This window comes from Giraffa tippelskirchi, chromosome 3 (genome assembly GCF_054371585.1).
Source record: "Giraffa tippelskirchi isolate mGirTip1 chromosome 3, T2T-mGirTip1v1.2.pri, whole genome shotgun sequence".
Classification (NCBI taxonomy): Eukaryota; Metazoa; Chordata; class Mammalia; order Artiodactyla; family Giraffidae; genus Giraffa; species Giraffa tippelskirchi.
The window spans coordinates 19,762,125-19,782,341 of record NC_137277.1 but is presented as its reverse complement, the minus strand read 5'-3'; the positions used below and the strand labels follow the sequence as shown (position 1 = coordinate 19,782,341).

Genomic DNA, 20,217 nt, shown 5'->3' with positions numbered 1-20,217 from the left:
AAAAGGTATATGAGGTCCTGCTGACAGCTTCTCTGATGAGACTTACCAGTGAGAATCAGCTACCTTCTCCAGTATTCTTGCCTGGAGAATCCCATGGACAGAGGAGCTTGGCGGACTACAGTCCATAGGGTCGCGAAGAGTCAGACTCGACTGAATCGACTTAGCACAGCACATATCAGTGAGAATGGGCTCGTTAATTCTACAGCCTGTTTCCTTGCTTTAAGGGGAAACCCACCCCTCTAGCTCCTCCCAAAAGGTTCTCTCTCAGGTATCCAACCCTCTCCCTGAACTTTAAATCTCTCCCTCTTGACTGGCTCTTGACTCTCACCTCGTTAAGTCTCTGCCAGGACCCTGACGCTCCAGGACAGGGTCTTCCCTCAGCTTGTGCCTCCCAGAGCTTTCCTTCAAGGACAGCTCTACTTTTCCTGGGTCAGCTTCCCTTCCCTTCCCCTGCCTGCCCCGCCCCCGGACCTCTAGTTCCTCCTTATCCCACTCCCCTCTTTCTGCTGAGGCAGTAGCCACAGGCCCTTCCAGCTGATATTTTCTGGACCTCTGGGTGGCATTGGTCCTCTCTGACTAGTCCCTACTGAAAACTCTCACCTGTTGTGACCTCCTCAGATTCTGACCCCTCAGAGGGCATGCCGGCTGCTTCTCAGCCTCTCATGCCGGCTCCTTTGCCTCTGTTCTGCCCACCAACCTGCTCAGCCCCACACATGGGCATCTTCTGGGCTCTGGCTCTGCTCCTCCTCTCTCCCCTCTGCATAGTCCTCCCTGGGTGATCTCAGGCTTCCTATCTTTGTGCGTTAGTTGCTCAGTCGTGTCCAACTCTTTGCCACCCCATAGACTGTAGCCTGCCAGGCTCCTCTGTCCGTGGAATTCTCCAGGCAAGAATACTGGAGTGAGTGGTCATTTCTTTCTCTGGGGAATCTTCCAACCCAGGGGTGGAACACAGGTCTCCCACATTGCAGGCAGATTCTTTATCATCTGAGCCAAAGTCTACCTTTTGTTGTTTGACACAAATCTCTATTTCTAGCCTAGAGGCTGTTCTCTGGCCCTTGAAACCTATAGACCCAGTGGCCCTTGTTCTGGGCATCTATGCTGGGGCTTCCCACAGGAACCTCAACCTCAAACTTGTCGGATTCCTCCTTAAACTTGCTGCTCTTCTTGTAGGTCCTTCTTCCGAAGAAAGCCCCTCACCCTCCCAAGTCACCCAATGGAAACTTGGTGTCCTTATGTCACCAAAGAGTCTGTACCCTTTCCCACGCACCCACTCAATCAGACACCAAGTCCTGTCAACACCACCGGCCACATTGCTCAGATTCCTCATTTCCTCTCTGTCCTGGAGGTCACTGGCCTCATCTGACCCTTTGCCTCCTGTCAGTGTCCTCGTTTCTGTCTTTCACACACTCGGTGCTCTCTCAGCATTGAAGCCAAAGCTGTACCCCTGGAGTGAAGATCAGGGTACAGTGCCCTGGGCCTCCGGAGTGGTTCCACTGGCCTCATGGGGACTCTGGGACAGCAGCCAGGCTCAGGCACCACGTTCTGGGGCCCAGCCTGGGGACTGGGGGTGGCAGCTGGCGCCCAGGGATTGATTTACCTACAGCACATTTACACAGGCTGCGGGCAAGTTTGTCCAAAGGGAAATAAGACTTACTGGAGGAAGCAGGATGTGTAGCTCCTTTTCCGTGAGTAACTGTCCAACAGAAACACCTTTAAACAGTTGTTTACGGTGTATGATATGATGATTGCGAAGCCTAGGATGACACAAATTCAGAGGAAGCAATGTGACAGCAAGACACTTCTAGAGAAGGTGAGCAGAGGGGGCACCTGGTTCTATATCAGTTCCTCCTCAAGGTCAGGCCAAAGCTCTCCCTCCTACTCCCTGATTATTACTCTCTCTCCTCTAGGAGATCTGGGGATTCCCCAGCAGAGTGGACATTCTTGATCTGTGATTGGTAACACTGGTCAGGACGAAAAAAAGTGTTAGGTGTTCTCTTGACAATGTGTTCTGAGCTGGGAGGAAACACCACCACTTATCAAAGGATCCAGAATGAAGGTCCTGGCCTGGAAAGGCTTACCATGGGGCCAGGGCTGGGTTTGACTTTAGATTCTGTCCTCCCTTTATTACAAAGTCCACATGAATCATTTCAAACTGAGACAGGCTAGGGCCTGAGACCCTGTCCTGGAATGCTTGTACTTGGCACCTGGACAAATATCTCCTTGAGCAACAGAATACAAAGAAACTGTAACAGACTAAAAATATCTGCAAGCACTGGGCAGTCAGGGCAGTTATGAACAATGAGATACAAAAAAGACAGAAATGTATTGCTGCTTCTGAGGTGAAAGGAGAGGAGCAGGTACTGGGCATGACCCCTGCACACAGCACCACCAAAGGGGTGGGCAGACCACCTAAGCCAGCCCTCAGTCCGCTCCACAGATCTGCTCCCACTCTTACTCTACTGGAGGAACGAGGCCACAGAGAGCAAGTAAGGCAACCCGTGTTTTGTTCTTGCTCCTTTCTGCTGCAGCTTGAGTACCAGTTAACTCTCATTTGATTTACTCCACTGGCCTCTTAGCAATTCAATGGATGTAAGAGTCTGAGGCCCCAGGATGGTCAAAAAATGACCCGAATGTGGAATTTCCATATCAAAATAGAGCAGGTTGCAGAAGCAGCTGGTATCTGGAGAACCTGACCTTTCTGAGGTTGATTTCCCTGCTTTCACATGTGCCTAGATTTCTCTTTCTGCAATGCCTACTTTGTTAAGATCCACACACTGCTCAAGGCTTCCTGACCTGATCTCTTCTGCTGTCCCACCGACTCCTGTCTCCACCTCACACCCAATACGCTGACCTTGGCCATTCCTGCCCATGCCAGGTGCTTCAAGTTCTGTACCCTTGCACCTTCTGATCCTTTTGGTTGGGATGTACTGTCCCTTCTCCTCCAAGCAAATGTACTCTGTCTGCAAGGTCATCTAAGGTGACTTCTGGGGAAAGTGGTCTTGAACATGTCCAGGTTGGAAAGGATTTTCCCCCAGTTCACCAGGGAAGCATGTCCCATTTCTGGAACCTTCAGTCTCTCCTGGTTCCCTCAGGACCTGGCTGCATAGAAGATGGTGTCTACCTCACATCACTTGCCTGACAATGGAGACGGCTTTGCTCTCTGCGTCTGCAGCATTCTGGAAAAGGGTTTCCTAGGGATGAAGGTTGTGGACAGCTAGGTTAAGTTCACAGCCAGGGTATTATGCACCCTGACATCTGATGTGGTCCATCAGTTCTGCTCAAGGGGTGGGGGTCTCTATAAACTGCCACTTCCCACCCCCTCCAGCTTCTGAATGGATTCACTCCCCTCATGCTCCCCTCTAGTGACTCAGGGAGCTCAGGACCTCCAAGGTGTTGACCTGGCTCAGCTCTGCAGCCCCCCTGTTCCCCTCAGGTGATTGGTGTTCTCAGCATGACTCTCCAGGCTCTTATGTGTGCCAGTAGGGTTCTGGTTGCTGCATGGGAGGCCTCATCAGAGGGCTTCATGGACTAGAGGAAGGAAGATGGAATCTGGCTGGATGGCTGAGCACAGGGGAGTTTTGCTTGCAGCCATGTAGCAAGGAGCAAGGTTCCATCGAGAGAGTGGAAGAAGAGCCCCAGGGCCCATCACTTCTACCAAATCATCCCTCCAGCTGTGTCTCCCATACCCATCCCTCCCCCTTTTTGTTCCCCAACAGCGAAGCTGAGTGTTTGATTTGAAACAGGAGGACAGAGGCTGACATGGGCCACTTAAAATTCAGGTTATAACCTCAGCTGCATCTTCTGAGCCTGGCCTGATCACTGCCTCGCCCCAGACCTCAATCACTGCCAATCCTCTTTCCTCAGCTGATTGTCCTTAGTGTACATATAATGCTTTGACCTGAAGCACAACTCAAACACAGGAACCTACAGACACTGAAGGAGGCATTGTGCACCCAGTTCTGTCGGTCTGTCCATCATGCATGCTGCATTTCAAATCAAGAGCCTAAAGACAGCCAGAGGTTTAGCGACGTTCACCTTCATTTTTCTGTCTTTGTGGACTCTTCTGGTGATGGGCAGGGAGCAAGGTAGTACTGGGAGTGAGAAAGGAGTTGGGAAGAAATGTCATCCCAGCCTGCCTCCCCGCTGCCCCTCCGGAACCCCCAGTGCCCAGCCCTGGACACCGCCTGACCAGAGCCAGCTGTTCGCAGACCTGAGCCGAGAAGAGCTGACGGCTGTGATGAGCTTCCTGACTCAGAAGCTGGGGCCAGACCTGGTGGATGCAGCCCAGGCCCGACCCTCAGACAACTGTGTCTTCTCAATAGAGCTGCAGCTGCCCCCCAAGGCTGCAGCCCTGGCCCACCTGGACAGGGGGAGCCCCCCACCTGCCCGGGAGGCACTGGCTATTGTCTTCTTTGGCAGACAACCCCAGCCCAATGTGACTGAGCTGGTGGTGGGGCCGCTGCCCCGGCCCTCCTACATGCGGGATGTGACCGTGGAGCGTCATGGGGGCCCCCTGCCGTATTACCGACGCCCTGTGCCTCTCCGAGAGTACCTGGACATAGACCAGATGATCTTTGACAGAGAGCTGCCCCAGGCTGCTGGTGTCCTCCACCACTGCTGCTCCTACACACAGGAAGGAAGGAACCTGGGGATGTTGACCACAGCCCCCCGTGGTTTGCAGTCAGGGGACCGGGCCACCTGGTTTGGCCTCTACTACAACATTTCCGGGGCTGGGTTCTTCCTGCACCCTGTGGGGTTGGAGCTGCTGGTAGATCACAAGGCTCTGGACCCTGCCCAGTGGACCATCCAGAAGGTGTTCTTTCAAGGCCGCTACTATGAGAGTCTGGCCCAGCTGGAGGAGCAGTTTGAGGCTGGCCAGGTGAATGTGGTGGTGATCCCAGACAATGGCACAGGTGGATCCTGGTCCCTGAAGTCCCAGGTGCCCCCGGGTCCAACTCCTCTTCTGCAGTTCCATCCTCAGGGCCCCCGCTTCCATGTCCAGGGCAGTCGAGTGGCCTCCTCATTGTGGACTTTCTCCTTTGGCCTCGGAGCTTTCAGTGGTCCTAGGATCTTTGACGTTCGATTCCAGGGAGAACGACTAGCTTATGAGATCAGCCTGCAAGAGGTCCTGGTTATCTATGGTGGGAATACCCCAGTAGCAATGGTGAGCCGCTATATGGACAGAGGCTTTGGTTTGGGCAAGTTTGCCACGCCCCTGACCCGAGGGGTCGACTGCCCCTATCTGGCCACTTATGTGGACTGGCATTTCCTTCTGGAGTCCCAAGCCCCCAGGACCCTACACGATGCCTTTTGTGTGTTTGAGCAGAACAAGGGCCTGCCCCTGAGGCGACACCACTCAGATGTGTTTTCTCACATTTTTGGGGCGTTGTGGAGACAGTGCTGGTGTTCAGATCTGTGTCGACCTTGTTCAACTATGACTATATGTGGGATGTGATCTTTCACTCCAATGGGGCCATTAAAGTCAAATTCTATGCCACGGGCTTCATCAACACAGTGTTCCACTTTGGTGCTGCCAGAAGATATGGAAACCAGGTTCGGGAGAACACACTGGGCACCGTCCACACTCACAGTGCCCACTACAAGGTGGATTTGGATGTGGGAGGTAAGACACCTTGGCGGAGGCAAGGATTACAGTAGAGGGGGCTGGAAGATTGGGGACATCTTTGGGTGAGAGATGGGAAGCAAGGGACACACTCAGTCTGGCTTTGTCTTTGGCTTCCACTCTGAAGCCAGGCACAGGCAGACTCCAGAGGGGCAGGGCAGCTGCCTGACCAACTCTCGCTCCTCCCTTCTCCCCACTCCACTCCCCCAGGACTGGAGAACTGGGTCTGGGCTGAGGACATGGTTTTTGTCCCCACCGCGGTACCCTGGAGCCCCGAGCACCAGACACAGAGCCTGTAGGTGACCCGGAAGCAGCTGGAGACAGAGGAGCAGGCCGCCTTCCCCCTGGGAGGGGCCTCCCCTCGCCACCTGTATCTGGCCTGCAAGCAGAACAACAAGTGGGGGCACCCTCAGGGCTACCGCATCCAGATGATCAGCGTCCCTGGGGAGCCACTGCCCCAGAACAGCTCTATGGAGAGAGCCGTCAGCTGGGGCAGGTGGGTAGGGTGGGTTGTTGGTGGGGGTGGTTGAGATGAGAAGAGTGTTGGGAGGGGCATCTGGGAACCCAGTTCAAACTGTACCCGAGGCGAGGTAAGAGCTCAAAACATATTTCCTGGTTATCAAGAGGACCACAGTGGATACACACTGCCCCACTTTTAAATTTTGGTGGGGTCATGTTGTGAAAGCGAAACGGATATACAGGTAAATATGGAAAGGTGTTGGGCTACCCACTAGGGTGACATTGAGTGACTGTAGATGAGAGGGGAAACCTGAGATCCATGGACTCAGCTCCCTTCCATGATGATCAGGCAGCAGGACAGGGACAGTGACCGTGGACCCCTGACCAGAGCATCTCTAGGTACCAGCTGGCCGTGACCCAGAGGAAGGAGACAGAGCCCAGCAGCTCCAGCATCTTCAATCAGAATGACCCCTGGACTCCCACCGTGGACTTTGCTGACTTCATCAACAATGAGACCATTGCTGGAAAGGTCAGCTGACTGTAGGAGAAGAGGGAGGGGTGGAGGAACACAGAGATCACCCATACCTTCTCTTGGGTGGGGGCCTGAAAACCTATGATCACCTGAAGGGCTGAGCTGACTTGTTCTTCTGTGCTTTTATGGACCTGCTCATTACCTGTGGAGGGAAATTTCCTAAGCTGGGAGTTCATCTGCAGACTCTGGCTGAGGCTCCAGCCTTTCCTCAAGAGGCAGCAGTGCTCTCAGTCTCAGCTCTGTGGACTGAGTCCTTTAAGGGCCCCAGGATTCAGAAGGGCTGGAATGACCAGGGAAGACCACATCTCTTATACCTAAAGCTTCTCCACTTATGTCTTCACCACCAAAGATTCATTTCTAAATGTCAGCCTTTTCTGTCACCCACACCCTGATCTACCCTCCTCCATTCTCCTCCTCTCAGTTACAGTTTGGGAATGCTCACAGAGTCAGGGGAGGTGGTGAAGTAGCCTGTGGCTGTCATCATTTCTCTTGGGATGGGTAGGCTGATGGCGATGTGATGGGAAAGGTCAGAGATAGCAGCTGCAGGCCGGGACATTGGAGGCTTTTGTTGCTCCTAATATGTAGTTGACTCTTTATGCTTTGACTTCTGGGCTACTATGAAAAAGCGTTTAGATCTTAAAACCCTCCTGAGTGATGGTGGGCTCCCAAAGTGAATTTTGTGGGAGGCAGAGGTGTCCTTAACAGCACCAGGCCTCATGACCCTCTTTCTTCCCCCACTAGGACTTGGTGGCATGGGTGACAGCGGGTTTCCTGCACATCCCACATGCAGAGGACATTCCCAACACGGTGACAGTGGGGAACAGTGTGGGCTTCATTCTGAGACCCTACAACTTCTTTGATGAGGACCCCTCCATCAATTCTGCTAACTCCATCTACTTCTGGGAAGACCAGGATGCTGGGTCCTGTGAGGTCAACTCCCTGGCTTGCCTGCCCCAGGTTGCTGCCTGTGCCCCTGACCTCCCTGCCTTCTCCCATGGGGGCTTCTCCCCTTAGGTGTTCCCTGGGATGGGGAATGTGGCTGGGTGCCCAGGGCCAGGGAATGTGGGGAGAAGAAGGGCTGGGAGCTGCGGAGTCTGTGCCCTCTTCTTCCTCTTCACCCTGAAGGGTCTTTTCTCTCCCTTGCCTTCCCCTCCCTGCTGTGAGCATCCTGAGCCTGTGCCACCTGAGACAGGGCCTTCTCAGCTCTGTGCACCCCAACCTGCTGGGTTCCTGTCGCAGAGAGGAGAGGAATGGCCAGTGGGGAGTCTGGAATGATTATTAAACCTTTCCAATCGCCTCCTGGTTTTGGTGTTTTTTGTTTTTCTTTTGTCTTTGGTTTCCTGCGCTGTCAAATCTTTTTAGGTCATGCCTAAAGTCTCTCCTGAGACTCCCCAGTCTTCACTTGGAAGGGGAGGATGGGGGCTCTCTAAGGGGATGGCCACCGACAGGATTCCTGCCAGGACTATGAATCCAAGAGTCCAGTTGGAAGGGGCTCTTTGGCCCACGTTTCCTCTCATCCTGGTCCTCCTTCTTCTCTTCCTGCTTGCCTTGTGTTCTCCTGTTCTTACCTATTCTTATATCTTGGTTTTTCCCTCCTGGCCCTGAACGGATGTTCCTCACCTCTCATTTTTCAACTCTGGTTTCCTCTCCTGACTCCAGGCCTGTGGAAGTCTGAAAATGCAAGGGACATCTAGCTTGAAAGGAGAGCCCCTTCTGTCTCCAGTGTCTGGAGGCTGCCCCTTCCCCAGTCCTGGGACAATGTGTTTGTATGGCCTGTCTTGCATCCTCTTGCAGAGGGTGGTCATGGAGACAGCAGCAGCTCTGGTTAGCACTTGAGGTGGCTTTGTGGGTGCAGTGGTAATGAGGAGTGGTCATTTTGTGCCAGGTCTCTGTGTGACCTGTGGCCTCTGCATACTGCAGTAGCCAGTAGGGGAGGTTGGGTGGGCACCTAGGGAGAGAGGCAAGAAGACTTGTCATGGGGCCAGGGGTTGTCCAATCACGTGTGACCATGCAAAGGAGCCAGGGCCTCTGGGGGTGGAGCCTCCCCCACAGGCTGTCCCTCTGGAGATGTGGATGGAATAGGTCTGGATCCAGGGTCTCTCTACAAATAACCAGAGATTGGAAATAATAGAATTGTCTTTCCCAGAAAATTCATTAAATAAATTCTAATACAGTCTTACAAAGCAATATTACGTAACTATAATACCAATCATATTTCTTTCTAGAAATTGTTCTTCTAAAGAGTATGGCAAAAAAAAAAGAGCAAGGCACGGTACAGAAGTGTGTATAGAGCACCACCTTTTGTGTTCTAAAGGAAAGATCATATAAATACATATTTTCTTATCTTATAGATGCATATTCAGAAGACATGGGTGACACTGGTTGCCTCTGGAGGGCATCCAGGTGGAAGGACTCAGGAGGGGGAACTTAGTAGTACAAACCCATTTAAAAATTTTGAGCCATATGACTGTATTACCTATTCTATTATTATTATTCAAATAACAAGTGGTCCCACTCAAGACTTGACTTCATCCTTTAAACTATTAATAAGTTGTCTTTTCGGATAGGGTAGAATGGGGGAGGATAAACTGTGTTGAGAGACAAGCCCAGGGACTCAATTTTCTCAAACAATTGAGACCCAAAGAAATAGTTGCGGTCTCTGGTGACCCCTTTGCCTCCTCTTGTCTGTACATCTCCAAGGAAAACTTTAAAGCTCAGTCAATCTCTCTTTGACTGTCTATGGCTCACTCTCCCTGTCTGTCTCTCTTCAAGGAGGGGGAATGAGAAGCCATGGGGAGGGGTGACTTCCACCTGCTGGAAGCCCAGGCAGGGCTCGGAGGTGGACAGGAAACCGATTTCAGATGCTGCTCAGCTTCTGACCGAGGGAGTCACATCCAGGGAGCACACACAGCACAGAAGCTTCTGCTGCTTTCTGTCCTGCTCCAAGCCCAGGTTCAATTCCGGGTCAGCAGTGGATGGAGATGAGTCCATGAGCTGGAGAGAGGCTAGGTTGCAAAGAACAGGGAGAAAGACCTCAGTCAGGAGAGATGTGGCGGGTGCATGAATGTATAACACGACCCAAGGTGGAAGCCAGAGTGGCAGAGGACAGAAGCTGCGGAAAAGGAGCGGTTAAAGACTGAGACAGAGGAGAAAAATGGGTGTTGTGGCCGCCGTGGCTTGATTCTGACTTGATGCCTTTTCTTTCTCTGACCTGAGTCATTGAACTTCTCCATAAGATGCTTATGCTGTTGTCTCCACCTCCTTCTGGCTCCTTTTTATGGTCAGTTGCATGAGAGTCAGTGCTGGAAGCAAAGGAATAAAGGAATTTTCTCTTTCGGAATAAAGGAATGTGGTGTCAACCCCTCCCCTCCCCGGGCAGAATAACTTGCAAGTCATTGCCTTGAAACCATGTCCAGACCAAGGCAGTGAGTGTTTACAAGTGGTGAGTGTGCGTGTGAGTGTGTGTGGATGCTCTCTCACAGCTTTGATGTGGAAAAGGGACTGTGGTTGTGTCTCTCTACAGCTGGTCTGGGGATGACACCCCTGGCCCAGCCCTCAATGGGCATGTAGATCGTGAGCTTATCAGCCTAGCTGAGGTCGGGAGGCCTGCGAGGTGGATCTCCAGCCCCACCACCCCACCCACTGTCTCCTTAAAACCTTGATGCTGGCTGGATTGTTAGCCTCAGACTCATGGTCAAGCCAAAGGAGGGAGGAGTAACCCAGGATGTCAGGTTCTGAAAGAACTCCTGTCCCCAAGTCCATAATCTTTTGGACATGGGCCCATTGCCCTTGAGGAACCGAACTAGGGGACACCCAAGATGTCCTTACAGGAGGGGCATAACTGGGATTCCAGGAATGGAGACACAGGCAAACCCTGTGAGCAGCAGAAGCTGTGCCCTCCTGCCTTGGCTCTCCTTCTGCAGCCTCTAGACAGGGCTCCCTCTGCGAGTGCAGGAGTCGGATTCCCACATGCATTCAACAAAGACTTCCCCAGTGCCTCCTGTGTGCCAGGCACCTTGGGAGGCACCAGGGTACATTGTGGAGTAAGTCACAATGTAGCCCCCAGGGGTGACAGGGCAAGTCAAGAGTCAATTACATCAGGGACTTTTCCAGGGGAGGTGGGAGGAGGACAAAGCAGGAGTTCCTAACCTGGACTTAGGGCCTGGAGAAGGCTTCCTGAGGGACATGATGTCTAAGCTGATGGATAGAGCTGGCCATAGAAGAAGAAAGTGAGTAGTGACAAGTTTCCAGGAAGAAAGAACAACATGTTCAAAGGCCAGGAAGTGACAAGGTAACACCATCCAAGTACCCAAGTTCACTGACAGGTGTGTGGGCTGAGAGCAGAGCCTGGAGGGACAAGCAGGGGCAGCGAAGGCAGGTGCTTGCAATCCATCGTTACCCTAAGGGAAATGGGGAGCCATGGAAGGATTCTAAGCAAGGGAGGGCCAGGGTGAGAGTTTCCTTTGCCCCTCCTGCAGTGGAAGCCCAGCTTGTGAACCACTGGACCACCAGGGAAGTCCCAGAGCATCACTATATTTAATGAACACTTAACACTTGGGAAAGTCAGTTGCTGATTAAAGTAAAGTCCCACCCAAATATAGTTCCCTTGGTCCTTTGTGCGCTGCTGGGATAATTGCTTAGATGATCCTTGTAAACTTTATACAGAGCATGGTGGGATGGGAGAAAATTAAACCCCTAAGGAAAAAAATGGTTTCTTGGCTCTCCCTGACAATTTCTTTGACTGGATTTGGCAGTGAAAATGGGTTCATTATTTCTACAGACTCTTACCTGTTTTAAGGGAAACCCACCCCTGCTGGCCCCCTCCAGAAGGTTCTCTCTCAGTTATCCACTCCTCTCTCTGAACTTTAAATCTCTCCCTTTTAATTAGCTCTTGACTCATCTTGCTAAGTCGATGGCAGGACCCTGCCTCTCCTGGGGGGTGTCTTCCTTGGGTCTGTTCCTTCCAGGCGCCATCCTCCAAGGAGAGCTCTCCCTTTCCAGGGTCAGCTTCCCTTCCCCCTGAGTCTCTCCTCACCCCATTCCCCTCCCTCTGCTGATGCAGAAGCCACAGGCCCTTCCAGCTGCTACTTTCTGGACTCTGGGTGGCATCGGTCCTCCCTGACTTGTCCCTACTGAAAACTCTCACGTGTCGTGACCTCCTCACATTCTGACCCCTCTGAGGGCATGCCGGCTGCTTCTCAGGCTCCTGTGCCAGCTCCTTCCCTTCTGCTCTGCCAACCAGCCCACTCAGCCCCACACCTGGGCGTTTTCTGGCCTTTGGCCCAGGCCCTCCTCTCTCCCCTCTGCACAATCCTCCTTGGGTGCTCGCAGGCTCTCCTATCTTTAATGATTACTACTTGTTGTTCGACCTAAATCTCAATTTCTAGCCTAGAAGCTGTTTGCCCATCCCTGGAAACGCATAGAGACAATGGTCCTTTTTCTGAGCATCTACGCTGGGGCTTCCCAGGAGTACCACAACCTCAAGCTTATTGGTTTCCCCCTTAACCTTGCTGCTCTTCTTGTAGGTCCTTCTGATGAGGAAAGCCCCTCACTCACTCAAGTCACTCGTTAGAGGAAATTCCTCGGCGGTCCAGAGGTTAGGGCTCCTCCCTTCCACTGCAGCCATGAAATTAAAAGATGCTTACTCCTTGGAAGGAAAGTTATGACCAACCTAGATAGCATATTAAAAAGCAGAGACATTACTTTGCCAACAAAGGTCTGTCTAGTCAAGGCTATGGTTTTTCCAGTAGTCATGTATGGATGTGAGAGTTGGACTGTGAAGAAAGCTGAGCACTGAAGAATTGATGCTTTTGAACTGTGGTGTTGGAGAAGACTCTTTAGAGTCCCTTGGACTTCAAGGAGATCCAGCCAGTCCATCCTAAAGGAGATCAGTCCTGGGTGTTCATTGGAAGGACTGATGTTGAAGCTGTAACTCCAATACTTTGGCCACCTGATGCAAAGAACTGACTCATTGGAAAAGACCCTGATGCTGGGAAGGATTGGGGACAGGAGAAGAAGGGGACTACAGAGGATGAAATGGTTGGATGGCATCACCGACGCGATGGACATGAGTTAGGGTAAACTCCAGGAGTTGGTGATGGACAGGGAGGCCTGGCGAGCTGCGATTCATGGGGTCGCAAAGAGTCGGACACAACTGAGCGACTGAACTGAACTAAATAGAACTTCCACTGCAGCGGTCACGGGGTCCATCCATCATAGCAGAACTAGAATCCTGCAACTTGCACTGTGGGACCAAAAAAAGAAAAGGCCCTATATTACCAAGTCACCGAATGGAAACTGTGTCTTTGTGTCGCCTAAGGCACTGTGCTCTTTCTCACCCACCCACCCAACCAATCAGACACCGAGTCCTGTCAACTCCACCCACCACATTGCTCAGACCCTCCCTTCCTCTTGTCCTCCAGGTCACTGGCCTCAGTCTGGCCCTTTGCCTCCTGTCCGGTGTCATGGACTCTGTCTGTCCCACATCCAAGCCCTGCTCGGAACCACAGTCAGAGCCGTGTCCCCAGATTGCAGATCTGAGTGCAGTGACCTGCGTGTCCTTCCGCTGCTAAACCGGACCTCAGAGCAGAAGCTCAGCTCAGGCACCGCCTCCTGGGGCCCAGATCTGGGGGCTGGACATGGGCTCTAGCTCCCAGGAATCAGCTCACCTCGAGCATAGTCAGAGAGGCTGGGGCCAACTTTTGTCCAAAGGGAAATAAGACCTAGTGGGGGGAGCAGGACGTGTGGTCCTGTCGCCTAAGTAATTCTCCAAAAGGGACTCCTTTTTTGTTTTAGGATGGCTGACACCATGATTGTGAAGCCTATGATGAAAGGACATCAGAGGAAGCGATGTGTTAGCAGGACAGTCAGAGAAGGTGGACAGGGGGGCACCTTCTTTTGTATCAGTTCCTCCACCCGGTCAGGCAAAATCTCTCCCTCCCACTCCCTGATCATTACCCACCTTCCCTAGGAAACCTGGGGATACTCCAGCAGAGTGGCTGTTCTTGACCTGTGCTTGGTCACACTGGTTGGGATTAGTTTTACCGAGCACAGGTAAAGCATTATGGATCCTCCTGATGATGTGTTCTTACCCAGGAGAAAAGGCCATCACTTACAAAAGGATCCAGAATGAAGTTCTCGGCCTGGAAAGGCTGGCCTTGTGGCCAGGGCTGGGCGTGACCTTAGATTCTGCTCCTCTTATTACAAAGTCCGCATGAACCGTTTCAATTTCAGAGACTGGGGCTGAAGACCCTTGACTGGGGTGCTTGCACTGGCATGTGGACAAATGTCTCCTCAAGCAACAGAATACAGGGAAACTGTAAGGCATTAAAACTACCGGCATGGGCCAGCAGTTGGGGCAATCATGAACCATAAGATACAGAAAGAGCACAAGTGTACTGCCACTTCTGAGTTGCCAAAAGCAAAAGCAGTGTATTGGGCATGATCCCTGCACCCAGCACCACAAGCTGTTGGGCAGACCACCTAAGCCAGCCCTGGGGCCCGCTCCACGGATCTGCCCCCACTCTTACTCCATTGAAGGAACCAGTCCACAGAGGGCAAGCAAGGGAACCTGTGTTTTGTTCTTGCTCCTTCCTGCTGCAGCTTGAGGACCAGTTAACTCTCATTTGATTTACTTCTCAGACCTGTTATCAATTCTACTGATGTAAGAGTCCGAGGACCAAGGTTGATAACCAAATGACTCGTATGTGGAATTTCCATATCAAAATAGAGCTGGTTGCAGAAGCAGCTGGTATCTGGAAAACCTGAACTTTCTGGGGTTGATTTCCCTGGTTTCACATGTTCCCAGATTTCTGTCTTTCTGCAATGCCTACTTTGCTTAAGACCCACACACTGCACAAGCCTTCCTGACCTGATCTCTTCTGCTGTCCCACTGACTCCTGTCTCCACCTCACACCCAATACGCTGCCTTTGGCCATTTCCTGCCCATGCCTAGGCTGTTTCAAGTTCTATACCTTTGTGCCTTCTGATCCTTTTGGCTGGAATGTACTGTCCATTCTCCTCCAGGCGAACTGCAAGGTCATCTAAGGTGCCTTTCGGGGGAAGTGGTCTTGGACATGTGCAGGTTGGAAAAGATTCTCCCCCAGGTCACCAGGGAGGCATGACCCATCTCTGGAACCCTCAGCTTCTTCTGGTCCTGTCAGGACCTGGCTGCACAGAAGGTGATGTCTCCTCCACATCACCTGCCAGAGAATGGAGGTAGCTTTGCTCTCTGCCTCTGCAGTATTCTGGAAAAGAGTTTCCTGGGGATGAGGGTTGTGGACAGCTAGGTTAAGTTCACAGCCAGGGTTCCAGGCACCGTGACCTGTGATGGTCCATCACTCCTGCTCATGGGGTAAGGAGGGGGTCTTTCTTACACTATGACTCCTCCCCCCACCGCGTGCTCCCCTCCAGTGACTTAGGGAGCTCACGTCCTCCAAGATGTTGACCTGGCTCAGCCCTTCAGTTCCCCAGCTCCCTACAGGTGCTTTGTGTTCTCAGCATGACTCTGCAGGCTCCTGTGGGTGCCTGTAGGATTCTGGTTGATGGGGGAGCAGAAGACAGTGATGAGGGCTTCCCAGACTAGAGGAAGGAAGGAGAAAATCCTGCTGGAGGGTTGTGCTCAGATGCGTTTTGCTTACAGCCAGGTAGCCAGGAGAAAGTTTGGGCCTGGAGCAGGAAGGAAGAGCCCAAGGACAGTCCCTTTCTGCCCCCGTCACATCTTCCTCTCCTCCCTCCAGCTGTGTCTCACAAACCCAGCCCTCCCAGTCTTTGTTGCCCCAACCTTGAACCTGAATGTTTGATTTGGAACAAGAAGACAGAGGCTGACATGGGCCACTTAAAATGCAGATTCCTACCTCAGCCCCATTTCCTGAACTGAGTTAGCCACTACCCCCACCCCACCCTCCATTCCCTGCCAACTCTCTGCCCTTGGCTGCTTGCCTTGAATGTACCCATCATGCCATTGCCCAGAAGCACCACCCAGAGCCAGGAACCTCCAGACACTAAGGAGGCATCGTGCACCCCGTTCTGTCTGCCCGTGTGTCTATCTCACATGCTGCATTCTGATTCAAGAGCCTCAAGAGTCAGGAGTTTTAGCGATGTTGATCTTCATTTTTCTGTCCTTGTGGACTCTTCTGGTGATGGGCAAGGAGGAAGGTGGTGCTGGGAGTGAGGAGGGAGTTGGGAAGCAATGTCATCCCAGCCTGCCTCCCCGCTGCCCCTCTGGATCCCCCAGTGTCCAGCCCTGGACACATCCTGACCAGAGCCAGCTGTTTGCAGACCTGAGCCGAGAAGAACTGACAGCTGTGATGAGCTTCCTAACCCAGCAGCTGGGGCCAGACCTGGTGGATGCAGCCCAGGCCCGACCCTCAGACAACTGTGTCTTCTCAATAGAGCTGCAGCTGCCCCCCAAGGCTGCAGCCCTGGCCCACCTGGACAGGGGGAGCCCCCCACCTGCCCGGGAGGCACTGGCTATTGTCTTCTTTGGCAGACAACCCCAGCCCAATGTGACTGAGCTGGTGGTGGGGCCGCTGCCCCGGCCCTCCTACATGCGGGATGTGACCGTGCAGCGTCATGGGGGCCCCCTGCCGTATTACCGACGCCCTGTGCCTCTCCGAGAGTACCTGGACATAGACCAGATGATCTTTGACAGAGAGCTGCCCCAGGCTGCTGGTGTCCTCCACCACTGCTGCTCCTACAAACAAGGAGGACATAAACTGTTGACCATGAACTCAGCTCCTCGTGGATTACAATCAGGTGATAGGTCCACCTGGTTTGGCATCTACTATAATATCACAAAGGGTGGGCCTTACCTGCATCCCGTGGGATTGGAGCTGCTGGTAGACCACAAGGCTCTGGACCCTGCCCAGTGGACCGTCCAGAAGGTGTTCTTTCAAGGCCGCTACTATGAGAGTCTGGCCCAGCTGGAGGAGCAGTTTGAGGCTGGCCAGGTGAATGTGGTGGTGATCCCAGACAATGGCACAGGTGGATCCTGGTCCCTGAAGTCCCAGGTGCCCCCGGGTCCGGCTCCCCCTCTGCAGTTCCATCCTCAGGGCCCTCGCTTCAGTGTCCAGGGCAATCAAGTGGCCTCCTCATTGTGGACTTTCTCCTTTGGCCTCGGAGCTTTCAGTGGTCCTAGGATCTTTGACGTTCGATTCCAAGGTGAACGGCTGGCTTATGAGATTAGCTTGCAAGAGGCTGGTGCTGTCTATGGTGGGAATACCCCAGCAGCAATGCTCACTCGCTATATGGATGGTGGCTTTGGTATGGGTTACTTTGCCACACCCCTGATTCGTGGGGTAGACTGCCCCTATCTGGCCACCTACATGGACTGGCACTTCGTTGTGGAGTCCCAAGGCCCCAAGACACTACGAGACGCCTTTTGTGTGTTTGAGGAGAACAAGGGCCTGCCCCTGCGGCGACACCACTCAGATTTTCTTTCCCACTATTTTGGGGGCGTTGCGGAGACAGTGCTGGTCTTCAGGTCTGTGTCCACGATGCTCAACTATGACTATGTGTGGGATATGGTCTTCTACCCCAATGGGGCCATAGAAGTCAAATTCCATGCCACGGGCTACATCTACTCAGCGTTCCTTTTTGGTGCTGCCCAAAGATATGGAAACCAGGTTGGGGAACACACGTTGGGCACCGTCCACACTCACAGTGCTCACTACAAGGTGGATCTGGATGTGGGAGGTAAGACACCCTAGGGGAGGCAACGATTCCAGTAGAGGGGGCTGAAAGATTGGGGACATCTCGGGTGAGAGGGGAGGAAACAAGGGACACACTCAGTCTGGTCTTCTCTTTGGCCCCCACTCTGAAGCCAGGAGCAGGCAGAGTCCAGAGGGGGCAGGGCAGCTGCCTGACCAGGCCTCCCTCCTCTCCTCCCCCTTCCCCTCCCCCAGGACTGGAAAACTGGGTCTGGGCTGAGGACATGGCTTTTGTCCCCACGGCGGTACCCTGGAGCCCCAAGCACCAGATACAGAGGCTGCAGGTGACCCGGAAGCAGCTGGAGACGGAGGAGCAGGCCGCCTTCCCCGTGGGAGGGGCCTGCCCTCGATACCTGTACCTGGCCAGCAAGCAGAACAACAAGTGGGGGCACCCTCGGGGCTACCGCATCCAGACGGTCAGCTTTTCTGGGGGGCCGCTGCCTCAGAACAGCTCCATGGAGAGAGCCATCAGCTGGGGGAGGTGGGTGGTGTGTTTTGTTGGAGGAGGGTGGATGAGATGAGAAGAGCATGTTGGGAGGGGCAATTGGAAATCCAGTTCAATTCTATACCAGGTGAGCTAAGAGCACAAAACTTATTTCTTGGATATCAAAAGGCCAACAGTGGATACACAGCCCCCTGGGAATGCTAGTGCCCAGGTGGGAAAAGTATTTTCTGTTTTGGTTGGGTCGTGCTGTGAAGTTGCAAGGGATCAACAGGTAGTCATGGAAAGATGTTGAGCTACTGACAACTTCTAGGGTGACATCGAGTGACTGTAGATGAGAGGGGAAACCTGAGATCCATGGGCTCAGCTCCCTTCCATGATGATCAGGCAGCAGGACAGGGACAGTGACCATGGACCCCTGACCAGAGCATCTCTAGGTACCAGCTGGCCGTGACCCAGAGGAAGGAGACAGAGCCCAGCAGCTCCAGCATCTTCAATCAGAATGACCCCTGGACTCCCACTGTGGCCTTTGCTGACTTCATCAACAATGAGACCATTGCTGGAAAGGTCAGCTGACTGTGGAAGAAGAGGGAGGGGTGGGGGGACACAGAGACCAGCCCCACCTTCCCTTGGTGGGGGGCTGAAATCCTGTGATCACCTGAAGGGCTGCGCTGACTTGTGTTTCTGTGCTTTTGGGAATCTGCTCATTACCTGTGGAGGGAAATTTCCTAAGCTGGGAGTTCATCTGCAGACCCTCAAGAGGCGGCAGCCCTCTCAGTCTCAGTCTCAGCTCTGTGGCCTGAGTTCTTTAAGGGCTGCAGGATTCAGGAAGGCTCAAGTGACCACAGAAGATAACATCGCTTATATCAACATCCCTGTTTTTGGCTTCACACTAAAGATTAATTTCTAAGTGTCAGCCTTTTCTGCCTCTCAATGCCTGATCTTCCCTCTTCCATTCTCCTTCTCTCAGTTACAGTTTGGGAATACCCCCAGAGTCGGGGGAGGTACTGTAGTAAACTGTAGGTTGCATTATTCCCCTCAGATGCATAGACTGATGGCGATGTGATAGGGGAAGTCAGAGATGGAGACTGTAGGCTGGCAAGGGGTTCTGGTATTGCTCCCAATGTGAAATCGGTTCTTTATGCTTTGATTTCTAGGCTAGTAGGAAAAACATTAAAGACTTAAAACTCTCTTGTTTGAAGCTGGGCTCCCAAAGTGAATCCTGGGGGAGGCAGGTGTCCTTAGCAGCGCCAGGCCTCATGACCCTCTTTCTACCCCACTAGGACTTGGTGGCCTGGGTGACAGCAGGTTTCCTGCACATCCCACATGCAGAGGACATTCCCAACACGGTGACAGTGGGGAATGGTGTTGGCTTCTTCCTGCGACCCTACAACTTCTTTGACCAGGAGCCCTCCATGGATTCCGCTGACTCCATCTATTTCCGGGAAGACCAGGATGCTGGGTCCTGTGAGGTCAACTCCCTGGCTTGCCTGTCCCAGGCTGCTGCCTGTGCCCCCAACCTCCCTGCCTTCTCCCATGGGGGCTTCCCTGAGTACTAGTTGGTCTTTGGGGTGAGGAATGTGTCTAGGACCCAAAGACAAGGGAGTGTGGAGAGGGGAGGGGCTGGGCACTGAGTTTCTCCCAGCTCCCACCCCAGGTTCCTCCCTCTCCCATCTTCTGCCCTTGCCTCCTCATCCCTGCTGGGAGTATCTGTAGCCTGTGCTGCCTGACCCATGGGCTTCTCAACTCTGTTGACTCCAGACCTGCTGCATTCCTATCGCAGAGAGAAGAGGAATGGCCAACTGGTAGTCTAGAGTGATGATTAAACCTTTCCAGAAGACTTAACTTTGGTAATTTTGTTTGTTTGTTTGTTTGTTTGTTTATTTTGCCTTCTGGGTTCCTCAACTCTTTTTAGGCCATGCCAGATCTCTCCTGAGACTCCCCAGTCCTCACTTGGGAGGGGAGGATGGGGGCCTTCTATGGGGATGGCCGCCTAGGCGCCCTGGGCAGGGTTCCTGCCAGGTGAATCCAGGAGTCCAGCTGGAAGGAGCTCTTTGGCCCATGTTTCCTCTCATTCTAGTCCTCTTTCTCTCTCTCTTCCTTCTTGCCTAACCCCCTCCTGTTCTTCAGTTCAGTTCAGTTCAGTCGCTCAGTCATGTGCGACTCCTTGAGACCCCATGGACTGCAGCACACCAGGCTTTCCTGCCCATCACCAACTCCTGGAGCTTGCTCAAACTCATGTCCATCGAGTCAGTGATGCCATCCAACCATCTCATCTTCTGTCGTCCCCTTCTCCTCCTGCCTTCAATCTTTCCCAGCATCATGGTCTTTTCCAATGAGTCAGTTCTTCGCTTCAAGTGACTAAATAGTGGGGTTTCAGCTTCAGCATCAGTCCTTCCAATGAGATGGCAGGAGGGGTGAAATCATGTTTAGAATCAAACCCCATACCCGC

General features: G+C 52.9%; 1 protein-coding gene and 1 pseudogene across 2 annotated transcripts; both read left to right on the top strand.

The window, feature by feature from the left end:
- The first annotated feature begins 728 nt into the window (after positions 1 to 728).
- Positions 729 to 7,912, top strand: LOC145541310 (primary amine oxidase, lung isozyme-like; annotated as a pseudogene). The gene is made up of 4 exons (XR_014078926.1): positions 729 to 5,623; positions 5,834 to 6,119; positions 6,482 to 6,611; positions 7,356 to 7,912. The product of XR_014078926.1 is annotated as a primary amine oxidase, lung isozyme-like (transcript).
- A 4,687-nt stretch (positions 7,913 to 12,599) lies between these two features.
- On the top strand, positions 12,600 to 19,610 carry LOC145541308 (primary amine oxidase, liver isozyme). The gene is made up of 4 exons (XM_081577451.1): positions 12,600 to 17,309; positions 17,519 to 17,804; positions 18,203 to 18,332; positions 19,049 to 19,610. Exons 1-4 carry the CDS (start codon positions 15,560 to 15,562, stop codon positions 19,322 to 19,324), a joined length of 2,442 nt encoding a protein of 813 aa, XP_081433577.1. The 5' UTR covers positions 12,600 to 15,559; the 3' UTR covers positions 19,325 to 19,610.
- Positions 19,611 to 20,217: the final 607 nt, after the last annotated feature.

What these genes read in the sequence shown, in the direction of transcription:
- LOC145541308 (XM_081577451.1), top strand. Translation starts at nt 15,560, where the DNA reads ATGTACCCATCATGCCATTGCCCAGAAGCACCACCCAGAGCCAGGAAC. An exon ending in AGAGCCATCAGCTGGGGGAG is followed by an intron (nt 17,805 to 18,202) that starts GTGGGTGGTGTG and finishes GAGCATCTCTAG; the next exon opens with GTACCAGCTGGCCGTGACCC. An exon ending in ATGAGACCATTGCTGGAAAG is followed by an intron (nt 18,333 to 19,048) that starts GTCAGCTGACTG and finishes CTACCCCACTAG; the next exon opens with GACTTGGTGGCCTGGGTGAC.